Genomic DNA, 25353 nt, shown 5'->3' on the forward strand with positions numbered 1-25353 from the left:
TTCAATGTTCACATTTTGGATTCTTTCTGGTTAGCAACTCCTTCAATCCATTTTCTTTTCTTTCCTTCCTTCCCCTCCCTGCCTCCCTCCCTCCCTCCCTCCCTCCCTTCCTTCCTTCCTTCCTTCCTTACCCCTCTTGCTTTTTTGCCAGTTCTGAGGCTTGAACTCTGGGCCTGAGCACTGTTCCTGAGCTTTTTTGTTCAAGGCTAGCATTCTACCACTTGAACCATAGCTGCATTTCTACATTTTTTGGTGGTTAAGTGAAGAGTCTCATGTATTTTGCTGCCCAGGCTGGCTTCAAATCTCAGCCTGTTGAGTAGCTAGGATTACAGATGTGAGCCATCAGCACTGGCCCCATTTCCTTCCTTTTGTAATTAGGGGAACCAAGACACTCTGTCAACATTTTGCTTTATTAAAAAAATATGTATTTTTTGGTCGGTCACAGGGCTTGAACTCTGGGCTTGGGCACTGTCCCTGTGCTCTTCAGCTCGAGGTGAGCACTTTACCACTTGAGCCACAGCGCCACTTCTGGTTTTCAAGTGGTTTATTGGAGATAAGAGTTTCATGGAGTTTCCTGCCTAGGCTGGCTTTGAACTGTGATCCTTAGATCTCAGCCTCCTGAGTAGCTAGGATTACAGGCATGAGCCACCGGTGCCCGGCTTTAAAAATATTTTTAAATATTCAATTTGATCTCTTGACATTATATTCTCTCTTCTACACAATATCAGAACATAGTTCAGCCAAATTCTTTGCCACATTTTAATCTATGTTTTCAACAATATGGACATTTTCATCTAATATCTTCTTTTCTTGGTAGTATTGAGATTTGACCTCAGGACCTTACATTTGCCAGACAAGTGCTCTACCAGTTGAGGCACACCCCCTTCTGGTTTTGTTTATTTATTTAATGCCTATGTTTAGGCTGGAATTCAGGCGCTGGGCACTGTCCATCAGTTTATTTGCTTAAGGCTAGTGCTCTATTACTTGAGCCACAGCTCCACTTCCAGATTTTTACATGAGTTAGCTTTGATCCACAATCTTCAGATCTCAGCCTGAGCAGCTCGGATTATAAGCTTGACCTACCAGTGCCTGGCTGGTTTATTACTTAAAATAGGGTCTTGCGTTTTTTCAGGGCAGGACTCTATATCACAAGTAGCTGGGATTACAGACCTCTCTGCCATGCTCAGCTCCAGCCCTCTTCCTCTTCTTATAAGATCACCAATTCTATCAGATCAGGTCTTTACTATGCAGCTTTCCTTTGGAAGTTAAATGTTTGCCAGCCCTACTTAGCTGATGGCTTGTGCTTTATTGCTTAAGCAATATTCTATGTTAGCTACCACAGGCTCCCATTTCATAACCAGGCAAATCTTTCCACAACCACATAAGAACAAGATATCAGTCCCTCCAGCATGGAGTCTACCTGATTTGCCATCTGTCCGCGGGTCCATGATGACAAACTCCGGCCGCAGCTTGCTGATGCGCCGCCCCTTAAGGATGGGCACAAGCCCACCAAGGTACTCTAGATAAAGTGTGTAGCATGGGCCACCCACTTCTGGGTCATCCTCAGTGCGCTTCATAGTGCAGTGCAGACGCTCATTGCCCGCTGAAGGATAGCTGACAAAGTCTCTCATGTTGTTGGGGTCTGGAATTGGGGGCTAGAGGTAGGATATGGGCAGAAAAGGCAAAGCTGGGACTCCAAGATACATATAGAAAAATAGAGGGCATAGAACAGGCTGGTTGTACAAAATCGCTATCACTTTGACAGAACAGAGGCTACTATCTTGGCAGGCTTAACTATATAGTATGAAACCCTGTTCACAACTGGATGCTTTTAAATAATGTCTAAGCCAGATCCCACCTTACAAGATTGAAGTACAATCTCTGGGTGGTCTGGGCATCTATTTTTCTCTACTACAACATAATATACCAGGATTGAGAATTGCTGATGTGGAATCAATACTGTGAGGCAATTTAGAAAAAAAAATCAGCTGGTATTCTAAAACTCTGATATATTAGGAAACAATCAACAAACACTTTTAATACTTAAAAAGTAGGGACAGAGTACAGAAAAGGACTTAGGGTGAGGAAGGACTGAGGTCAAAGGGAAACCCAACCCAGGGCAGTAACTGGCAGGTCTGTTCTCTATACTCCCATCACTAACAGGCAGTTCCTGGAGTTACATACAGTCAAAGATGGCTTGCGCCAGGTGCTGGTGGCTCACATACAATCCTAGCTATTCAGGAGACTGAGATCTGAGGATCATGGCTTAAAGCCAGCCTAGGCAGGAAAGTCTGTGGGACTCTTATCTCTAATAAACTCCAAAACAGGTGAAGTGGAGCTGTGGCTCAAGCAGTAGAGTGCTAATCTTGAGCAAAAGATGCTCAGGGACAGTGCCCAGGTCCTGAATTCAAGCTCCAGGACTGGCTAAAAGAAAAAAAGAGCTGACTTGTAGCTACACTGTGAGCAGCTTGCTTCTTCTTATGGAGAGGACAAGAGCAGGCCCAAGTATTGGAATGGGTCCAACCCTGACTAGTCTCCCAACTAGTTACTATAGAATAAGTTACTTCTACCAACTTGTTTTCCTGCTTTTATCACATGAGAATAATGTCAGCATTTGCCAAGAAGTCAGGATTGAACCAACTGGGTTTGTAGTAAGTACATGGTATAATAGCCAGTATATAGGAAGCCCTAAACAAACGTGTACTCTTTTTTTGATCATCAGGATGAAAACCTAGAATAAAACTGGCCACAGTGAAGCAAATTTCACTCAGACACTAATGGGAATGCTCAGAGTGGGCCGAAGGCTTAAAGAACGCGTGGGGCTCTGTCTAGCCATAAGTGGCCATCCTCAAGCACTCTGGTAGAGTGGCTGTCCCCACCACTTTGGGAGAGGAGCAGAGGAACCCCTTTGTACTTTCTCTGAAACTCCCTATCCTCCAATCTCTCTGGTGTCTGTGGCAGACAAGCAAGGAAAGAAACATAGGAAGGGTGAGGGCTCTTTACCTTGATGGTGGGGATGAAGGCAGTAGAGAGGTAGGAGCAGAGGCGGGGGGGTAGGTTCAGCTTGCTGACATCCTTGTCTTCTCTCAGGTTACTAGCAATGGCCTGCTGGCACAACAGCTGCAGGCTGGACACTCTGTGCTCCACACGCACCACATATAGGGCTGGTCCTGATGCCATCAGCAGCCGTGAGTCGCGATGGCCCCAGCATATGGAAATGATAGGGCGCTGCAGGGATGCAAAATAAAGATAGTGCTTAAGCTTTGCTCTTGTTTACAAAGATAAAGAATGCATATTTGTCTCAGCAATATAAAGTGAATTAACAGTTCAGGGGTTTTTCATTTTGAAATTCCATACATGTATACATGTATCCTAACAAATCTCCCTTACCCCACATCCTTTCTTTTTTTGTCGGTCTTGGGGCTTGAACTCTGGGCCTGGGCGCTGTCCCTCAGCTCTTCAGCTCAAGGCTAGCACTCTACCACTTGAGCCACTGCGCCACTTCCGGCTTTTTTCCTTTTGCTTATGTGGTGCTGAAGAATTGAACCCAGGGCCTCAGGCATGCAAGGCAAGCGCTCTACCACTGAGCCACATTCCCAGCCCCTCACTTCTGGATTTTTGATGGTTAATTGGAGGTATGAGTCTCATGGACTTTCCTGCCTGGGCAGGCTTTGAACCATAATCCTCATATCTGAGCCTCCTGAGTAGCTAGGATTATAGGTATGAGCCACCAGAGCCTGGCTACAACCCAGGTATTAACTCACTATTGTTCTCAGCCATGATTGGAGCTAGGGGAAGTAAGCAAAAGCTATGTGAGGTTGGGGGAGTAGGGCTTCTGTGGTGACCTCACCAGAGAGTTGGTTGTCATGTTCTGTGAAAAGGCAGGCGGAAATCCAAATATGCATGTTGAGATCTTCTTACACTGGGGATCCCCCCCTCCAAACCCCTCAAAACTCAAGAGTGCCATCTAAGCAAAGTCATCCAAGCAAGGAAGAAAAAAGTAGAGGGCAGTAATGGAGAAGCAGTGAGGGATTTATTCATCCTAACCCAAACAGATGGAGGACAAATACAATGAGGTCTTGGGGGTGGGGAATACTGTTTTCAGAGAGCAGAAGTGGCCATGCCAGCTCTTTAATATGAATGACAGGAACAGAACTGTCACAACACTTTAATGACAGGCATCAAGATAAAAGGAACACATGAAGACACTTTCTTAAATTAGCTTCTAGGGTCAGTTAATCCTGGTTTCAACTTCAAAGCAAAATGCAAGGCTGCATTTCTCCCTGCCAGGCAAGGCAACAACAGGGTAATGACCATAGCTTCCCCACAGTGGAAGATCATGATTTTATTAACAGTGGAGCCTGGAACTTAAGTCAGGAGCTTCTGGAGCATTTCCATGCACATCTCATGCTCTACATGAGATGATCTCCCTCTAAAGGTAGACCTTAAAGAAGAAACCTACTAATTCACAGCAAGGCAGAATCACTGCTGAATACCAACATATAGAAAAATACATTTTTTTCTGGTATAATCAAGCTCTGTAATCACAGATGAAAACAGAGGTTCTATTAGCACCCAAATCATGCTTCATCTTTGTTTTTTGGCTGGTACTTTGGATCAAACGTTGGCCTCATGCACGGTAGTATGTATACCACCTCATTCAACTACAATAGCCATCCTCATGGTTTGTTCCTCCTCCTCATTCTGCTTTTCATAAACTGTCTCTTTGAAACAGTAGATTACATGTTTTATAAAATTATGATAAGGATGTATCTATTATCTTTTTTTTTTTTTTTTTTTTTGGGTCCGGTCGTGGGGCCTGAACTCTGGGTCTGGATGCTGTCCCTCAGCTCTTCAGCTCAAGGCTAGCGCTCTACCACTTGAGCCACAGCGCCACTTCCGGCTTTTTTCTTTTTGCTTATGTGGTGCTGAGGAATCGAACCCAGGGCTTCATGCATGCAAGGCAAGCACTCTACCACTGAGCCAACTTCCCAGCCCCTGTATCTATTATCTTTGTACTAAGAACTTATACCACTAATACAGACTTTGAAACTGAAGAAAAAGCCTCAAACACTCACTGTGCATAATAACAGAATAATCACATCTTCAAAACTCACTATATTTCCAGTGCCACATTAAGTGCTCATATACATGACCTCATACAGTCCTGTCTATCACACAGATTATTCCATCTTAACATCTGAGAAACACTGGCTCAGAGGTTAGTTCTTAGTTACAGGTAGTATCATCAGTAGGTGAACAGGAAACAGCAGTAGGAACACATGTCTGAATTGCAAGGAAAAATGGCTATACACTAAACTGTGCATGAGATAATTACAAAAGAGAATTATCAACCAAATTGGAGTGAAAAGACATGAAAGAATATTGAAAACCAGAACCCAAGGGGGAAAAGCTGAAATTATTTAGCTTGTGGTATCTATAGTCTCAAAGAAATTATTATCTGGAGCAAGATTAAAAAATTCCTTCTAAGAAAGAGGACAAAAATATGAACAAGTATCTACACATTAATTTGGGTACAGCAATATTTACTTGTCCAAGCCAGTGGCAGTGGGAGGGGAATATATTAATTTGAATTAGTTTCATAGTATATATTCTATACAATATGAAAAAGTAGTAAAATATATGATATAGTTTCACCATAAAAATTTTAGTGCTGTATTAGAAAAAAATTAGGAGGAATTTTACAGACGATAAAAGTTGTCACACTTCTCTGAAGATTTTGAGGTGCCGTTGATGTGGGGAAAATTAGTTATTATGATGACCATTTAGTAAGTCATGACTTTTCAGGATTCTCTAAATCTTGTTAAGTCCACAGAAAGTATCTGTACATGTCACTTTTTTGACAATAAGATTTCCTGTGCTGCTCTTTGGTACTTAAGCCAAAGTCCATAGCTACAAATATCCTAGAGTTTTCGAAGGAACCAGAATGTATATGCCATGGCATTGTGAGAGGAATTCAGTAAAAGTAAGTCTTGACTTGGCAGACCCACAGACATGGATTTCCATCACTCTGTGCTCAGCCACACTAGCAGAACATGAGTCCTTCTGTCTGCTCACAATACAGAATATCCTTCCAGCAGAGCTATTTCTACCTATTGGGGGATGAATTGCTGAAGTTCATGGTCAAAGCCAGTAAGCCTTGGCATATGCATTGATTATCACCAATTGTTAACTGAAAAGCTGCTATCTGCTAAGGAAAACTCAGGTATAAGATTGTGGACTTAATCTCTTTTTCAAATCACACAAAATTACTACTTTTAGAAGAGAGAGCTAGAATTGCAAAGTTGAAACTATTCAAACTTAATTTACATAGAGAGGTGTACATATTTTGCACATATAAATCTGATATAAAAGGGTAAGAAAAATGAGCAGCACTTCAGGGAGTATAGCGGAAATCTGGCGCTTCTGTGATTAGTCTTTTCATCAGAGAGCAATTACTCAGGATGGAGAAGAATCTGTTCATAATGGCAGTTTGAGGGTGTGTGGTTAATGGAGTCAAGTCGTTCCTCTCAGTAGCTTTCTCTCTGCTTGGTCCACGTTGAACCCTGGAAGGAGTAGTTCGCTCTTCCTCATGTCCCCAGGACAGTCCATGATCAGCAAGAGGTGGCTTTCAGCTCCTTACTATAGTGCCTCATTTCCTGCTAGTGCATTGTGCAGGGCCTGTGACAATCCACCCATTTATTCATCTATTGTACTGTTGATTAGTCAATTTATATATTTATGCAATGTATAAAATGAGCCATTCTAAGTATCAGGGCATTGATGTTTAATAAGAAATGTCTGCTCCCATGCCGTTTACCTTCTGAGATAGGAGGGAAATAAGTATCTTAATGTCTTTGACAATGACTACCTGATTATACAAGGTAGCAAAATACTATGAAACGAAGAAGGGTAGGTTAAAAGTCCCCTGCAAATAGGGGACTAAGGCAGCTACTTCAAGGAGATAGTTTGGACACAAGCCTAGCAAATGTTCTGTGACTCTCTAGTGAAGCATCCATTGCATTTTGCTTGGGCTCACCTGGACCACAGTCCTATTTGTTTCTTGTGTAGCTGGGTTGATAAGCACAGCTTACCATGCTCATCCATTTTATTGGTAGAAATGCGATCCTGTGAAATGTTTGCCTGGCTGGCCCCCAGATATGATCCTCCCAAGTAGTTAGTTTTACAAGCATGAGCCATCAACACCTACTTAGAGTTCCTATATAGCTGGGATGACAGGCACACACCTCTCTGAGATGGTTGAAAAGGGAAATCATACAAATAGTTTGCCTGGTCTGGCCTTGAACCATGATCCTCCTGATTTCAGCCTCCTGAGTAGCTAAACTAGGACTACAAACATAAATGACTATGCATAAATGTACACTATACATTGTACACTGTACATTGAACAGAGCTGTACACAATGGACAGCTTTGGGTATGAAATTATAATGACTGGGCCACCAATTAAGTAAACTAATTCAGGATTCATCCAGCCAAGCCTCAGGTTAAATCCAGGAAGTCCAAGCATTGTGCTACTTGATCCATGTTCTAGCCTCAAATCTCAAGAATTCTTTTTTTTTTTTTTTCTGGGTCCGGTCGTGGGGCCTGAACTCTGGGCCTGGGTGCTGTCCCTCAGCTCTTCAGCATAAGGCTAGCGATCTACCACTTGAGCCACAGCACCACTTCCGGCTTTTTCCTTTTTGCTCATGTGGTGCCGAGGAATCGAACCCAGGGCCTCATGCATGCAAGGCAAGCGCTCTACCACTGAGCCACCTTCCCAGCCCCTCAAGAATTCTTTTTTTTTCCTTTTTTCAGTACTGGGGTTTGAACTCAAGACTTCATGTTTGCTAGCACAGGTGTTCTACTACTCTAGCCACACCTCAGCCAGAAATCTCAGGTTTTGGGTTTTTTTTTTTTTTTCTTGTTTGGTTGGTTTTGAGTTTTCTGCTTGCTTATGCTTTGGCAACACAACAGTGTGGGCTCAGGACCTCAGGCTTACCAGGTAGTTATTGGAGCACTTGACCCACAGTACTCCATAAACAAGTAACAATCACAAAGGGCTTTCTAACCTATTTACAACATAGAAAACGCATAACTGGGCTGGGAAGGTGGCTCAGTGGTAGAGCGCTTGCCTTGCATGCCTGAGGCCCTGGGTCGATTCCTCAGCACCACATAAGCAAAAAAATAAAAAAGCCTGAAGTGGCGCTGTGGCTCAAGGGGTAGAGTGCTAGCCTTGAGCTGAAGAGCTGAGGGACAGCGCCCAGGCCCAGAGTTCAAGCCCCATGACTGGACAAAAAAAAACAACAAAAAACAAAAAAAAATGCAAAACCATGGCAGCTCCCAGGGGCAGGCAAAGTGACTCTTCTATAAAAAGGTTATAATTGTTTGCTATGGGATTCTCCTTCAGGAGTATAAAAGCCTATAATCATAAATATAATCTCTTATTTAATTTTCCTGTTTTCTATCTCTATTTTCTTCCTTCTCTTTCTACCAAATCTCTTATACAAGCAACTAAACTTTATAGAATACATAGTAATCCCCAACTTGCTTCTAATGCCACAAGTTCATTAAAGAAATCAGGCCCAAATTACTGAAGTCTGCAAACTCAGTCAATAGTGCTAAATCTAAAAATCTGTCACCATATTATCAAATATACAGCTTGCATGGATGGTCACATACAACAGCTTATGAACTAGATTACAGAATTGTAAAAGACAAATGCAGTAAAGAAAGGGGAATGAATTACAGTATGTATCTTGTAAGAGCTGTAGTCACTGCTGTCATCAGTGAATCACAAGATCAAGTTAAAGTTGCCATATATTGTTCCAACCAGCAGCTTTGTATGCAACAAGCTACAATCTAATTAACTTGTAAATAAAATCTGAATTGCACTGAGTACTTTTCATAAGCAATAGCCTAAAATCTTTCTTGCTATAAAATGTCTCTGCCTTTGGACTCCTTCAGTAGTAAGGCACAGATTATATGACATTTTACCATTACTAAAGAGTTAAGCTGGTACTATAAGTAATTAATTCTGTACTTGATTTACTAAGGATCATTATTTAACTTTATTATATTAAGACATACTTTTCAATGGTTGGAAAAGACCCTTCAATAAAAATAATCAGTAATTAATTAAAATGCTGAGACATTATGGTGCTATCTTTTCACCCTTGAGCCCAAACAATTAAAATGAGAACATTTCTAATAATTACGGTCATCAAGCCTTTATCATATATTCTAGGCATAGTGAAGGTTAGAAAATTGAGAAAACATGGTCTCTAGCTGAAGAAAAATAAGACAAGAAACTGTTCTATTCACTAGACTTTCAAATGAGTTTTTTATTTAGGCCACTGAGCTCTTTATTTCCAGGACTTCACTTTGATTTTTTTCCTCCCAAGATGTATATCTGTTGATTTCCCCTTTCACCCCTGTATTGCTTTCTCTATTTTACTCAACTGTTTGCTTGTGTTCTCTGGCTGTTTGTTTGAATCCTCTTTGAATTGGCTTAGCTGTTTAAACATTACTTCTTTTATTTCTTGACATTGTTTTATTGCATTTGAGCTTTCTTCCTCCTCTTCATTATCACTTAAGTCCTTTATTGTGGAGTTGTTGGCTTTCTTTCTTTCTTTCTTTTCTTTTTTGGTCAGTCATGAGGCTTGAACTCTGGGCCTGGGCACTGTCCCTCAGCATTTCAGCTCAAGGCTAGCACTCTACCACTTGAGCTCTACCACCGCGCCACTTGCGGTTTTCTGGTGTTTTTTGGAGATAAGAGCTTCACAGACTTTCCTGCCCGGGCTGACTTTGAACCGCAATCCTCAGATCTCAGCCTCCTGAGTAACTAGGATTACAGGCATGAGCCACTGGTGCCTGGCAGTTGTTGGCTTTTAAGGGAAACATGTTGTCTTGATTGTTTATAAACTTGTGATTTTTAGTGGGATTTGTGCATCTGGAATGAAGACCTGGTGATTTCACTATCCTATGTCCTTTTAGTTATTGAACTCAGACTACTCAAGACTGGGTAAATGGTGGAGCTAAGGTGTATTTTCCTGCTATTATATTAAAGAAGTGGGTCTTTCTCGTCAAACAGTCAATTCCAATGCTTGGAACACTGTGTGCAGAACTCTTCTCCACTTAGGGTAAGTAAGCTTGGCAACCACCTTTATTGCAGGTGGTAAACCAGAGCTTTGTGTTTGAGGTATGAAGACCAGCAATGAAGACGAGTAATCTCTATTGCTCCAATTTTAGATATATATAGAAGTACAGATGTCTTTATGCTTTAGGAAGATCTTGGTTAACCAGGGTGTTTTTGTTTTGCTTTTTTCTTTTAATAGAGAAGAAAAGAATGGTGGCTAAGCCCAATAGGAGAAGTTACAGGAGTAGGGTGAGTTGTAGTGAAGTCTGGCTAATGTTGTCGTGTGGGGTGGAGGGGGAATACAAATGAAGAGAAATGAATAGGAAAACACACAGAGACACAAAAAATAAGGTAACTAACAAAAAGAGGAGAAAGCAAAGGAGAAACAGGAAGAAAAGAAAATGAAAGAGGCAACTTCAAAAATGCTTTTGCTGGGCTCATAAATTAAGTGTTTCAGCTTAGTATCTGTACTCTTTAATCTGATCTCTGCTGCAGTCACTGAGCAATCACCTTGGGCTCAGGAAAAACAAGATACACCAGTAATCATCCTGTGACTGAGGGCAAACTGCCTTTCAAACAGGTAAAAGCTTTATTACCAGCCAAACAGCTAAAAGCTCAGAAGACCACCCCCCTGGCAACCTGTTTCTATTCCTCCACTCCAGTAGACCTCAGCTTCTAGAGCAAAGGAATGTGTCCATAGACAAAAAGTGAGATAATGGTGACCTATGATATATTATCGGGCCATAACCCAAAGATGAACTTTTCTGAAAGGTAGAATATCCTGAGGGCTGAACAAGTTGCTGTGCAGTTTTTATGCCAAGACTGAGAGGTGTGTCAAGTAAGCAACTGGGTCTATACAGGTCTCTCTTCTACACTCCAGACTATTATAGAGCTATAGGAGTGGATGATTGCTAATAAGAAATCACTACTCCTATTATAGAGCTATAGCAGTGGAAGATTGCTAATAAGAGGAAGGACTGGGAAGACCCAGAAAACTGCTCATAAAACCTAAGTCTCAGTCTGAGTCCTCTTCTCCAAATCACCACAATCCTGGTATACAAATCTAATGTATTTGTGTGTAATTATTTATTTATCGGCCTTATCTGACTTCCAAGCTCCTGAGAGGTGTGAATTTTGTCTTCCTTCTTTACCTCCTAAATACTGTACTTAAAGCTCAGTGCTGGACATCAGATATTTTGAGTAGACTCTCCAAGTTTTTGATGGACAAGTTTTGTTTGGACAAATGAGTAAACAAATGTATTTATTTGCCCAAGAATATATTGCATTAAAAGATGTATTTAAATTCTACAATTCAACAACCAAAAGACATGTCAAGAAAAAAAAGGGCAAGTGACTGGAACAGAAATTTCTCTAAAATCATACAAATTGCCAGTAAAAGGTTCACCATTACTAATCATCAGGGAAATGCAAATCTGAACCACAATGAGATATCACCTCAGTATTACAATGAACACCTAATAGCAAGCTACTACCAAGGAAACTCCAGAAAGTAATAAGCACTGGCAAGAACAACGTTAACGGGAATGTGTACTGGTATAACTGCCATGGAAAAAAATATAGTAAGTCATTAAAAGAATTAAAAACAGAATTACCAAGTGATCCAGAATTTTACTTCTGGGAAATGAAATCAGGCATTCTGGCTAAAGGAAAAACTGCTTCCTTTCCTGTTTCTCCTGGTTTACACACAATTCAATTAAGAAACAAAAGAGATTAAAATAAAAGGTGCCAAAGGTAATTACAATGAATAACTACCCCCTTAGTATAACCAACAAAGGGTGTTTTACCGAGATGTACACTAGCCTGTGGCATTTCCCAAGTGTCCTTACCTGCACAAGTGTGTCCAGCGTGAAGATGTGCTCCCCTCGGACATTGTAGAACTTGACCATAGCACTCTTCAAAAGAGGACCGTTGGGGAGCTCGCTGAGCTGGGCCTGCCGCTCCATCCCAGCGACAGCTAGCAAGTCTCCCTGTGTGCACCACTGGGCCACCACCTCTAAAACCACATAGAAGAGACGGTCAGCACAAGGACTCAGCCCTCCTGTCACTCTGCCATGCCACAAATGATTTCAGTAGTTTAAAACAGAAATGTTATTTGTAAGATTATTTCTTTGTTGCTTTGTATGTCCCTCCCCCATAGTATAACCCCTGCTTTCACTGTATTTGATGTTGGTATAATTTGTGGAGGGGAAGGGGAAAAAAAGTCGTTTAAATAAGAATACTGGTAGACCCATTGCAACAATGAGAAGTACAAGTTGTCATGTCGAAAACGAACTTTACAACTTTGGTGTGTGTGTGGGAGGATTGGGGGGATGGAGAGGGGGAGGCTGGGAAGGGATGGGAAAGGGAAACAAAGGAGGAGGCTACAATGCTTGATGAGAAATGTACTCATTATCTTGCCCATGTAATTATAACCCCTCTGTACAGTATTTTCACGATAAAAAATAAATAAAAATGAAAAAAAAACAGAAATGCTAAGCAAATATAAAATAGCCTCTCTTCCCCTAGAGACTAATGACCTATTTCTTTGTAGACAATAATACATGGATAGGGTTTGCAATTTTCATAAAACCAAAATAAATAAGGTAGAAACCTGATTATGCCAGACCAGAGAAAAGCTGGTATGTTGAAGCTAGCATGACAATATATACTGTAATCCCAGGTATCAGCTACTTGGGAGACTGAAACAGGGTTTGAGTTTGAGACCAGCCTGGACTATGTACAGAGATTTTTCATTTTAAGAAAAAAGTTAGCATGATAATTTATACTTGTATAACTAGCATTTCCACAATGAAACTGGGGGACTTTATAAAAGCAATAAGATAATGAGACTGATGATTCACCCACAGAGAACTCAGCTTATAAATACTAAAAAAGAAAAGAAAAGCCCAAGTTTATTCATCTGCTGTCTGGCAACACTGAACAGATGAAGTATGAGGGCACTAGGTTTTATTTGACACTGGATTATGATGTATATAGGGGTTTATTAAAGAAGAAAGGTAATTCTGCTGGGTGGCAGATAGTATTGAGAGAGAAAATTTCTCACTGGAAATTCAATGTCCACCTACAGGCTATTCACTATCTAACAAATGGCTAGTAAATGGTCTGGCTTATCCCACTGCGAACAATCACTTCCTGCTGGTAGAAAAAAATTATTAGTACTATAAGATTCCTAGTACTTTTTCTTATTCAAAACCCTAAAACCATCATCAGGCTTATACAGAAATGTCTGAAATCTAGACTTGAGCTGTCCATTTTGTAGAGGCCAAACTAAATTTCCAGAAGGCACTCTGCCACAACAAGTACCTATATTTCAGAGCCAGACCCAGTATAGCAGTCTCTGAGCTCTATTACGTCACAAATGACCATAATGCCACCTCTAACACACAGAAATGATTCTGAAGTGCATTTTGAAGTCACTGATGTTCTTCTACCTCCTGTGCAAACTAAAGAGCATTCCTGAATCAAGATGACCATATTGCAGAGATCTCACTTCCTCCTTCATCTCCCTTCCCTTCCCCTCCCATCTGAAAAGAACATGGTAAAAAAGGACAGGATGACAAACCTGTATGGGCCAATTGTGAATCACAGCAAATGCCAATTAAAACAATTCACCTCTACATTTCTTATTAAAACCTAGGTGCAGTGGCTCACATCTATAATCATAGCTATTTGGGAAGTAGAGCTAAGAAGATCAAGGTTTGAGGACAGTTTAGGCAAAAAGTATAACAAGACCCCATCTCTCTCTCTGATATTCATTCTCCCTCCTCTCTTTCTTCTCTCTCCCCTTCCCTCTATTTTGTCCTGAGGCTTGAACTCAGTGCCTAGGCACTGCCCCCGAGTTCTCAAGAAATTAATAAACTTGGTCAAAGGTATAAAATTTCTCTCTCCTCTCTCCCTCCCTCCCCCCCTCTCTCTTTTGCTGGTCCTGAGGCTTGAACTCAGGGCCTAGACATTGTCCCTGAGCCTCTTTGTGCTCAAGTTTAGCACTCTACCACTTGAGCCACAGCACTACTTCCAGCTTTTTCTGAATAGTTTATTGGAGATAAAGGTCTCACAGACTTTGCTGCCTGGGCTGGCTTTGAACTGCAATCCTCAGATCTCAGCCTACTGAGTAGCTAGGATTACAGGTGTGAGCCACCAGTGCCCAGCTGAAAATTCCAATTTTCAAACAAAAACAAAACTTTGATTACTCTATATATGATGCTAACCATTCCTATATGTTAATTCCTAAAATATTCAGAAAATGACATAAAACAGCACAGTAATTTAAGTTTATCATCAGCACAAAAGTACTCAGCTTCTAACAAAGCCTATTTGTGGTACTACATGGTTTGTCCCATAGTTTATGGGCTAAATCATTCCTTACAAGTACAGCTCTAAAATAGCAGAGTGGATACCCAAGAGGGAGTATAATTCAGTGCAAAAATATTCCAGTTTAAAAATAAAGTTAAGTGCTTGTGGAATATTCAGACAGGTTCCATATGTTACTGACAACCAACAGCTACATATATGGACCTAATTACCCCCACCATGCACACACCCTGGTTCCAATCCTGGAACTTGAACTCAGGGCCTAGGGACTGACTGACTGTCCTTGGCTTTTGTGTTCAATGCTAGCATTCTACCATTTGAGCCACAGCTTCATTTCTGGCTTTTTGGTGGTTAACTGGAGATAAAGAGTGCCATAGACTTTCCTGTGTGAGCTAACTTTGAGCTCTGATCCTCAGATCTCAGCCTCCTGAATAGCTGGGATTACAGGCATGAGCCACCAGTGCCCAGCTGAACCCCATTCTTTTCTATCTGTAGTTCCTAAAGAAACCAGGTAGGAGCACAAGGCAATGTCTGTCTAAGCTATGGCTACTTTTAAGTAACAGTAACTAGATGCACAGTTGGATCTAATATAGTAAGTCCCTGTAACATCAAAGACTAGGGACAGCATAGGAAATTGATTCTGAAATCTCTCTACATTGTACCACTGTGGGCCAAGATTCCTAAAGAACCTATCAGAGTCACATCATTGATGAAAAGCAAAATTCAAACATTTTCAATATTTTTATGCACTAATTTTGCTTACAATAACAACATTTCAAAATGTCTGCCAGGAAGGCAGCAGTACTTGACTGCAGTCCCATGATATGCCTCCCTACATGTCTCTCCATAAATGATGATTTGAACACTATCCACTGCTTCAAGAGTAGCAGTAGCTCTTGTCCAAGTAACGTGCCACCATAGTGCCAGCCAGATGCAAACCACTCTAGGTAATTACTATCAGAGGGAAGCAGACAAAGGCAGGACCGAGTCAGGGTACTGGTGGCTCACTCTTGAAATCCTAGCTACTCAGGAGACTGAGATCTGAGAATCACATTGCAAAGCTGGCCCAGGACAGATAAACCCAAGGGATTCTTAATCTCCACTTAGCCAGTAAAAAACCAGAGAGGGCTTCACAGGGGCTGACGGTGTGGCTCAAGTGGTAGAATGCCTGCCTAGCAAGCATGAGGCCCTCAATTTACTCAGCATGGTCAAAAAAAGAACGTATGTCAGGAACCCCTGTTCTAGATAAGACTAAGTACTGATTTATCAGGCAAGCAGAGGGGCTTTGGATACCACAAGCCAGAAGAGTCTATCACAAAGACAAGAATCAATAGATACTGGTGTATGGCATTAGGATGGAAGGCAGATGTGTACAGGGTTGATCTGCAGGGCTAGGACATGGCAGTGTTTTGTACCTTTCAGCCCTGAGCGGATGACAGTGGGAGACAAATCATCATAGTTATTCATTAAGCTGATGTCTCCCGAGGTGAAGCTGATGGTAAGCAGAGGCTTGATGTTCTGTACCGGGATGGGGTACGCTGCAGGACCATCTGTGGAAATACAAGTGCTGAGTGAGAAGCAGGCGATGAGCATACAACAACTCAGTGTAAGTGCCCAAAGCTAGACTTGTTTGTTGTCTCCCCCTACCCCCCACTCAAGTTGCTTGACAGTGTAGCAACTGCACTAAGAAGCAGTGTTTCACCACTCAGGAGTTACACACATGGGTCACCAGTAGAGTTTCATCAGAGAGAGCAGATATGGAATATGTAGCCCTAGAGGCAACTACAGGGCGGTGAGAATCAGTGAGCTAAGTTTATTAACTTATGTGCAATGTGTTTCTAATGAGGTATAAATGCAAATTACTTTAATGACATGCAACATAAAGGATGGTGGGAAGAGTGAAAAATGTTTTAGTTCTGTTTCACTGCATAGAACACTAACTGCTCTTTTACTGAGTGGTACAGGCAATGAGCAGCCACAGTAGCTACTATTAGTTTTACCAGAAGAGAGCAAATTTAGAGAATGTTGAGGTACATAAAGCCCTTGCTCCATCCGTAGTGCACTGCCAGCCTGATGAGCACCAGAAGCACTTGTGTGTGATAGGTCAGGGACCAACTCTTTCATGTGGTAACATCAAAGTCCTCTGCACATCTGGGGGACTGGGGCTCACCAGAGGTTCTGTAGGTGTCACAGCCATGCTGCACACACCTCCAGTAGCCACATCTACCTTCACGGAGAACTCTAGTGTTGCTCTCCTTCACATCACTCTAAGATACTTCATTGTACTGAATTCCATGGGACATACCAAGGAGAACGTCAGTGGCTCTGACAGGTGAATGCCTGTCACCTCTGAAGTGCCCCACTGTACTGAGGAGAGCAACTGGTCAGAGGAGGAGCCTTAGACTAACTCCGTTTCTTTCGATAATAAAACAGAATGAGCAAATCTAGATTCAACCTACAATATAGGAGTTCTGTTTTTAAATATTCCAAGTGCATTTTTTTTTTCCTTTTTTGCCGGTCATAGGGCTTGAACTCTGGGCCGGAGTGTTGTCTCTGAGCTTTTGTACTAAAGGCTAGTGTTCTACCTCTTGAGCAACAGCTCTACTTCTAGTTTTTTTGTAGTTTGGGGAGACAAGAGTCTAACTTTCCTGCCTGAACTGCAATCATCAGATCTCAGCTTTCTAAGTAGGATTACAAGTGTACACTTCCAAGTGCATTTTATGACATGGACTTTATTACTATGAGATTGTAGAAATATAGCCAATACTTCTCGAGGCTAGCGTCCTATTAAGAAAGGGATGGTTACTACCCAAATGAATATATGGGCTCTAGGAACTCTCCCTCCTACAGCAAGTGATCCTGAAACCCTTCAACCAATTTCCTTTTGTTTCATATATAAAACACGGACCTTCTATACACACATGTAGAGAAAGTGTGTGTACAGTGTATACACCTTTTTTGCTCATGTCATCAAAAAGCCAAGAGTATCATCTGTCTCTGTGACAAGAGGGAAAAGACAGGGAAGGTAGACACTGATGGGGGGGGCGGGCACTTCCACGTCGTCCCTTGCACCAGCCCTTCACAGGCTGAGACCTAAGGATCGTGGTTCAAAGCCAGCTCAGGCAGGAAAAATCCATGAGACTCTTATCTTCAATAAACCTCCAGGAAACTGGAAGTGGCACTGTGGTTCAAGTGGTAGAGCACTCACCTTGAGCTGAAGAGCTGAGGGACAGCGCCCAGGCCTACCAGAGTTCAAGCCCCACAACCAACCAAAAAAAAAAAAAGAAAGAAAAGAAAAAGAAGCTTCCCAATAAATTAGAGGTGTGTATATGGCAGGTCTTTACCCTCCCTTCTCTAAATTGATCCACTCTCCCTCAATATTCCTACATTCTCTTCTGTTAAATGGCCAAAGTGAGGGGCCAGGGAGCCGGCTACCTTGGGGAGGAGAGTAGTCATCAGAGTCTGTGTCGCTCTCGCTGCTGTCTTCCACCAGGAAGATGGGGTAGTTCCAGGACATGCTGAGGATGCCGTCAGACTCATGCAGCAGGACGTGGGCCAGCATCCTGCCATGGCAGTCCATGACAATCACCTGCCCGTCAGCTGTGCCAAACAGCACCTGCAACCAAGGGCCAGCACTCTTGATTCAGTGGGAGTAAGTCTCTGTATCAATTTGTTTTATGAAGACAAAAATTTACTTTGAAATAACAAAACAACATCAACAACAAAACATCTCCCATTTAGGTAACCTATGGGTAGCAAACATTAAGTAGTAGAAACTAGCTGGCCATTATTTTAAGAATCTTAGACCTTTAATATTGAAATGTGACTAACAGCACAAGAACATACATTGAGATTCCAAGCAAGATCAGCAAAATAAATTTCATTTTTTGTATTCGTTTTGTATTTTGATTAGAGAATAGGGCTTAAATGGTAACATTCATTTACTTTTGTGGAAAATAAAGATGCCAACTGAGATTCACTATGGTGATTTTCTCATTTAGAAGAGAATGTTTGGTTACATAAGCATGTTACCTAACCATATTTAGAAAACAAGATGATCTTGAAATCATTTCTAATGTTTAATTTATAAAGTTTTATTTCATGGAGGATGGCCCTGAGTTTAATTAATAATGCAATGTTGTATGAAATACATTCACTTAGTGGTATCTTTGTACTAATAAGCAAAATTCTAAAATCTTTACCTCATTAACTACTAAAATAACAGGCACTAACAGTAATCCCCCTCCTACCTCCTCAGCACTACCTCAGGTGGGACTGGTGCCCGAGTACCCCAAGGGTCTTTCCTGAGAACTTTTCCTTGGCTCCAAGAGGTCTCAAGAGTACACACAAGAACATGGTAGGTGGTGAAGGCAGGCACACTGCCTGAGCTAAAGAATGCTAAGGGAAGGTTGCAAAGTATTAACCTTGCCATGAGTCTAAGAACAGAATGGGATGGCTGCTGAAGTTTCCCTTGATTTGAGCATGTCACTGGCAGGATGTCCCTAGAGGAACCTTGAGACCTGGGAAGCAGGACTGGCATTACCATCTGCTTTGTGTGATGGTCTCTGGAGAATCCTGTACCTACTGCCATTAAAGCCTTCCATATATATATTTTTTTTATTGTGAAAATACTGAAGCCTTCCATATTTTTATGTTTAATGCAATCTGTCTACCAGCATTTCATCGTAACAACAAAATCATTATTTCCATTTCACAGACACAAAAAACTTAGGAGAGGCTAAGCTAACAAATCCAAGAAACTGTCAAACCAAGGCTGTCTGACTAGAAAGACTACACCTCATACACAGGGGCAACCTATTCTATTCTGGTTTACTTTTGAGATTTTTATGTTAAGCTACCTGGAGGCAGGCCCTGCATAGCTATTTCTGGCACCTGACAACGCTCTAGGTATACAGTGGGCACTTAATGTCCCCTGTGTGCACCCAGTGCCACCCTAAGCCCTGAAGAAAGGCAGTGTAAGAACACAGGAAAGACAGGCATCAGAAGTAGGAGAGGATCCCTCCCCAGGAATCAAATTGACTGGCACCTTAACTTTGAAGTTTCCAGCCTCTAGAACTGTGAGAAAGCAACATCTGTTGTTCAGCCACCCAGTTTGTGGTATAATGTTATAGCAGCCTGAACTGAAACTTGAACCATGTGAGCTTTGCTTACCAGTATCTCCCCAGGACCTGTCATGGCGTAGGATGCCCAGGCAAGTGGTTGTGAAAGAAGGAAGGACATGTTTCTGCACTGGACAACACATTTTTCCATTTTGGAGAACAAACAGACACCAGATAGAAGTACAGACATATAATTACTGAATAAAAGACTGATGATGCAACAAGTTATCAGTGTTCAGCATTACACAATAGCAAAACAGAACAAAGCTCAAGGAGCTGGGAAGGTGGGTCAGTGGTAGAGCGCTTGCCTTGCATGCATGAGGCCCTGGGTTCGATTCCTCCGCACCACATAAGCAAAAAGAAAAAAGCCGGAAGTGGCGCTGTGGCTCAAGTGGTAGAGCGCTAGCCTGGAACTGAAGAGCTGAGGGTCAGTGCCCAGGCCCAGAGTTCAGGCCCCACAACCGGACCCCCCCCCCCAAAAAAAAGAACAAAGCTCAAGTCCCAAGTTTGCTGCTATTAATCCATTCCAGCTACAGCTCCTACAGGAAGACAGTCCACTATTGAGATGGGAAGAAAGGGGAAAGAAGCAATCACAATATAGTTGTCAGCAATGATGGAGGGAGCAATTGTGTTTTGGAACAATAGGCCACAGATAACTGAAGAACATGGATACAACAAAAAACAAAAACAAAAACAAAATCCCAAAACTTCAGGAGAACAAGACAGAAAGCCCAATAGTAATTGAACTAGGCCCTGAGAGGAGACTGGAGCTGGGACAGCTTCTTTACAGGTTTTGTTTTTGTTTTAGGGATTATAGAAAAAAACAAAAACCTTGGCTCCAACCAGCCCAGTTCTTGGAATGAAAAGAATGCCTCTAGGTCCCCCTCTCCCAACAACTTGACCCACCTTCATTGTTCTGTTAAGGACTGACAGACTAAACAGCAGATAGCCAGTAATCCGGCTCATGCTGGCCTGCTGGCAACATCCCAAGTTTACTTTAAACTCCGCCTTTTTCACATGTATATGTTAAACTCCACTAAACTGCTTTGTGTATGTTTACCTTAAGCCCACTTTACCGTTGAATTTGTGAGTCATTTAAACCCAAAATGATAGGCTGGTTTAAACAGCCATTATGTGACAAAGTGTAACCTCACTGGCCACCTGTGTGTGGTCTGGTATGACTGTGCAAGCTTTTGGGTGTGTGAAAATCTCATTGGTCGCCTACCAGGCTTCACCTTGTGATTTTTGCCTTTAAAAACCTAAGCACGTGGGCCGCTCGGGGTCGCAGTCTCAGCTCCCGAGCCTGTGCTGCGGCCCTGGCCGGTCAGTGTAGGAACCTTCTCAATAAAGTTGCTTCTTTAATAACAACTTTGTTGCGATGGGCTCTGTCACTCCGGACGACTAGGTGGGCTTGCCTGCCTGAGTAGGGGTCTTCCTACTGCAGTAATGAATACGAATATATCAAAGGCATTAACCTCTGCTGCTACTGCTCCCATGTTTTGGCCAAGTAACAAGTATGATGGGGACCGTTTCTTAGACACAGCCTCAATTCCAGGACCCTTCCTGGCTTGTTCCTAAGGGTTGATACTAGCCTTCTCTTTGCTCTCTTCGAGACCACAATCACACCCACAGACTCAGAGGTCTCATTTATAGCTAAGTCCTTGCCAAGTCTTTCTCTTAGCCCCCAGATCACACATCCAACTGTCTACCAGCTATTTCCCCTGGATGTGCCAACTCAACCTTTCCAACTTCACCTGTCTAAGATGAAATGCATACTGAACATATTGAAAATACGTTGAGGGCCAGTTTCATGAGAGGATTTGAGCACTGATTTCTAGTTTTGGGGGGTTATTTCTAGTTTAAAGAAGAAAGGAAAGAAGTTACCCTTTCATTTGTAGCAAAACTGGCAAAAGCCAAGATTGGGGGTGGGAGTTCATTTTTTAATAATCACTAATCATGCCCTTGTGATGGCACCATGTGACAGACACACATGAAATGGTGTGAGATCCAGAGTGCTGTGGAGGCATGGGAAGAGGGAGATTATTTTGGGTGGTAGACCCTCAAGCCTTTGCACAGGAGATGTAAGCATCCGTTAATGTGTCAGACTAAGTGCTAGACATTGGAGATAAAGTCTTTACTGAGAGTGACCTGGTTGCATGCACTTTTCAATGATGGTGTATGCAAATTTCTATCCTACTGCTTCTTCTGCTGATTTGTAAGCTTCAGGAATGCAGGTGAAGTGTACACCAATACCACATAAGCTAACCAAGAACGGTAGGTGGGGCTATTCTAGTTCGGTGCTTTCATTGTGCTTAATTCACTCTCAGCCTAGACTATATACCCTGAGGGTAGTTTCTAATAGCAATGCAATTACAGTATCTGTACACAAAACCTTTATTTCAATATAATCCCTTTACAACTACTTTTAGAAGTAATTATTCCTAAATAAAAACAATTTTTACCAGTAGTTTGAAATGAACCAAGCCACACTCGAGTGGAAGAGTGCCAGTCTCGTGAGAAAAAAGCTAAGAGGCAGGGTCTAGGCCCTGACTTCAAACCCTAGTACAAGTGCACACAGGTGTGCATGCGTGCGTGTGTGCGCGCACACACGCACACACACACACACACACACACACACACACACACACACACACACACACACACACACACACACACAAAACCAAGCCAATCTATAAAACAAAGCGTGATGAGAAGAGTGTAAGGTCCGCTCCGGGATGGCTAGCAGACTCCACCCTCCTCGCAGCAAAGTCTCCACCCAGTACCTGTGTTACCTAGGCAACTGGGACACCTGGAAGAGGTCACATCTGCATCTGCTGAGGTCACATCTGAATTTGATGTGGCCACACCTTTCTCCACCCATACCCTAGATAAGGCCTAGCACAGGCCCAGACTCTCTCTCTCTCTGTTCTATTCTAGCTCTCTCTGTTCTTACCTCTCTCTCTGTTCGGTTCTAGCTCTCTGCTCTCTCTGTTCTTTTCTAGCTCTCTCTCTGTTCTTTTCTAGCTCTCTCTGCTCTCTCTCTGCTCTAGCTCTTTCCTCTCTCTTTCCTCTCTTTCCCAGCCACGTGGAGTGCCAACCTTGCCTGGTCCCAGCAGGTCTACTGAATAAACCTACCCCTTACCTGAATACCACGTGAGTGCTGCTGTTCTTACTCGGCTACCTCTTTTTTAAAACCTAACAAAGAGAATGTGAAATTATTTCAAAAAATCTTTGTTTTTTGGTTTTTTAGGTCGGTCATGGGGCTTGAACTCTGGGCTTGGGCGCTATCCCTGTGTTCTTCCGCTCAAGGTGAGCACTCTACCACTTGAGCTACAACGCCATTTCCGGTTTTCTAGTGGTTTTATTGGAGATAAGAGTCTCACGGACTTTCCTGCCTGGGCTGGCTTTGAACTGTGATCCTCAGATCTCAGCCCCCTGAGTAGCTAGGATTACAGGCATGAGCCACTGGCACTCGGCCAAAAATTTATTTTTTGAAAACACTAGATCTCATCTAACTTTGTCAAGAAAAAGAAATACTAAATAATTTCACTTCAAATGTTCTTCCAAGAACTCCAAGTTTACTCTTTTGTAACAGGATTGTAATTACCAGCATTAGTACTATACCTAAAAGAGGAGACTCCTCTCATTTGCTTTATGATTTAAAACTGGAAATACATAAAAACTAATGACAAATTCCTCCTGGAAAACAGAGCACTGCAGATGGCAGATATCTGAATGGGCTGCTGAGAACAGAAATGAGAAGGTCAGCTGCTGACAACTCCTTTTCTCAGAAGGAGGTTTGTGTTTTGATATGCTGCTGGAGCACATTTTTTCTCAACCTTCTGGTAGGTTTCAAATGTTGGACTTCAAAACAGCTTGAAGGCCACATATGAATATTTTGCAACTAAAAATAGCTACTGCCAAGTGCTGGTGGCTCATGCCTGTAATCCTACTTAATCAGAAGGCTGAGATCTGAGGCTCCAATTAACCACTCAAAAACTGGAAGTGGCCCTATGGCTCAAGTGGTAGAGCACTAGCCTTGAGCACAAAGAGGTTCAGAGACAGCATTCAGGTCCTAAGCTCAAGCCACACAATCAACAGATAAAAAAGTTACCGAAACCAACAAATGCAACTACAAAACTGTTCACTTGATAGAATATTTCCCATTTTTGTTTGTTTGATTTTTTGAAGACATAAAATGCAATTTCACAGTTGACTTTAATAACCACTTCTAAGTCTATACCCAAGGCTAAATATATCATTGTGACATCATCTCAACTCTTTGTTAAAGGAATAACCACTTCTAAACTAACTCATAAAGACAAGAGGCTATCCAGTGTTTATAAAGATTTCAGATGAGACATTCTATCTGCCTTAGGCCTCAAAACATGAATGTCTTGATATTAAATGATTTCTGTCACTAAAATATTTCCCCAAAAATATTCAGGCTCCACACAAATTTATAAAACCTTCTAATCATAGGGTGGATAAAAATGCATTTATCAGAACAGCTCTAGAAGAGTATTCAGGTAATGTCTCTAAGAAGAACTGGCTGGCCTGAAGACAGAGGAAGGGATCTGTTTGTCATATATGCTTTTAGCTTCATACAATGTGGATATAACATCAAAAGTACATTTAAAATATACTTTGAACTAGGAGAGAGAAATGCTTTCAGAATGCAGCCCTATGCCAGGTCTTTGAAGCAAGATATAACTGCACAGCATAGCCAGTTATCAAGAGACCTGAGAGGGATGTTCACTTTTGGTTCATGGGAGATGCCAAATGATGCTATAATCTGTCTAGCTTATTCAGTGTGAATGGGTTAGGCCTACTGGGGAAGAATTCATGACAGCAGTCAGCTTGTGACTAGGTTAGGTCTATCATGACTAGAAACCATCTAGCAACGGTGCTTATTTGGTCTCCCTGAATGCCAGTCTCTCTGAGAGCAATGAAATTATATTACACAAACTTTTAAGTTGTTTCAAACTACATCTTGATATGTACTTAACTATGATGAAACCAGTTCCCCTCCCGTGGACTACCAGTAAACGTCCCTCCCTAAAAGCTTCACATCTGTGAAGAAACATCAGACCCTACAGCTCTGTAGATGGGGCCAATGACAAAACATAAAAGAGGAAGGACAGATTTTAACTGGCAATAACTATCATGACTGGGAAGAGCCCAGTGTGAACTAAACTCCACCTGTACCTGTGAGAAGTGACCAAGCATTTTAAGGGAAAAATGAGGGAGGGAAGAAGGGAGTATATGTTGGGGCTTAAGTAGAATAGAAAAAAGAAGAAAATCAAGAAAGTCTGTCAATGTGAATTGGGTCTGCTTATATCATTAGAATCCTCTGCCACAAAAAAAGACGGCCTTGTCTTGGCTTAGAGCTTGTACAAGCAGTCCCCCTGTAGCCTTGAGCTTTCCTACATAAGAACTGAAGCGATAGTGTCATTATTATCCATTATTATTCTTGAGTTGTTAGAAACAATGCCAGTTTTATTCAAGTCGCTCAGTACATGGAAAATGCAAAGGGGCATGGATGAAAACATGTATGCTGAGTTTCTGTGGTCTTCGTAGGCCCAGAATAGGTACAGTTCATAAGAGGGCTCAGACTGGACAAGACTATAGTCAAAGAAAGTCTCTGTCCCAGGAATAGACACATGTTAAACATAGCATACATCTTATCTTCCCCAAACATGGCATGGGATACCCTTGATACCATGATTCCAAAGGAATGTGACATGAAACCCTGGGTATACTG

At 42.0% G+C, this 25353-nt stretch overlaps 1 protein-coding gene across 3 annotated transcripts in view; it reads right to left on the minus strand.

Annotated features, from left to right (window-relative positions):
* The window catches only part of Tulp4 (TUB like protein 4), a 140767-nt gene that overhangs the window by 22746 nt on the left and 92668 nt on the right, over positions 1 to 25353 (minus strand). For all 3 annotated transcript variants that reach the window (XM_070010540.1, XM_070010541.1, XM_070010542.1), the window contains exons 5-9: positions 17905 to 18085; positions 15885 to 16019; positions 11985 to 12151; positions 3004 to 3228; positions 1421 to 1655 (exon numbers count right to left, since the gene is read on the minus strand). In XM_070010540.1, the coding sequence (XP_069866641.1) occupies positions 1421 to 1655; positions 3004 to 3228; positions 11985 to 12151; positions 15885 to 16019; positions 17905 to 18085 (943 nt within the window). The remainder of the gene's footprint in view (positions 1 to 1420; positions 1656 to 3003; positions 3229 to 11984; positions 12152 to 15884; positions 16020 to 17904; positions 18086 to 25353) is intronic.

The sequence above is a fragment of the Dipodomys merriami genome, unplaced genomic scaffold, assembly GCF_024711535.1.
Source record: "Dipodomys merriami isolate MVZ:Mamm:240054 unplaced genomic scaffold, mDipMer1.0.p SCAF_8, whole genome shotgun sequence".
Classification (NCBI taxonomy): domain Eukaryota; kingdom Metazoa; phylum Chordata; class Mammalia; order Rodentia; family Heteromyidae; genus Dipodomys; species Dipodomys merriami.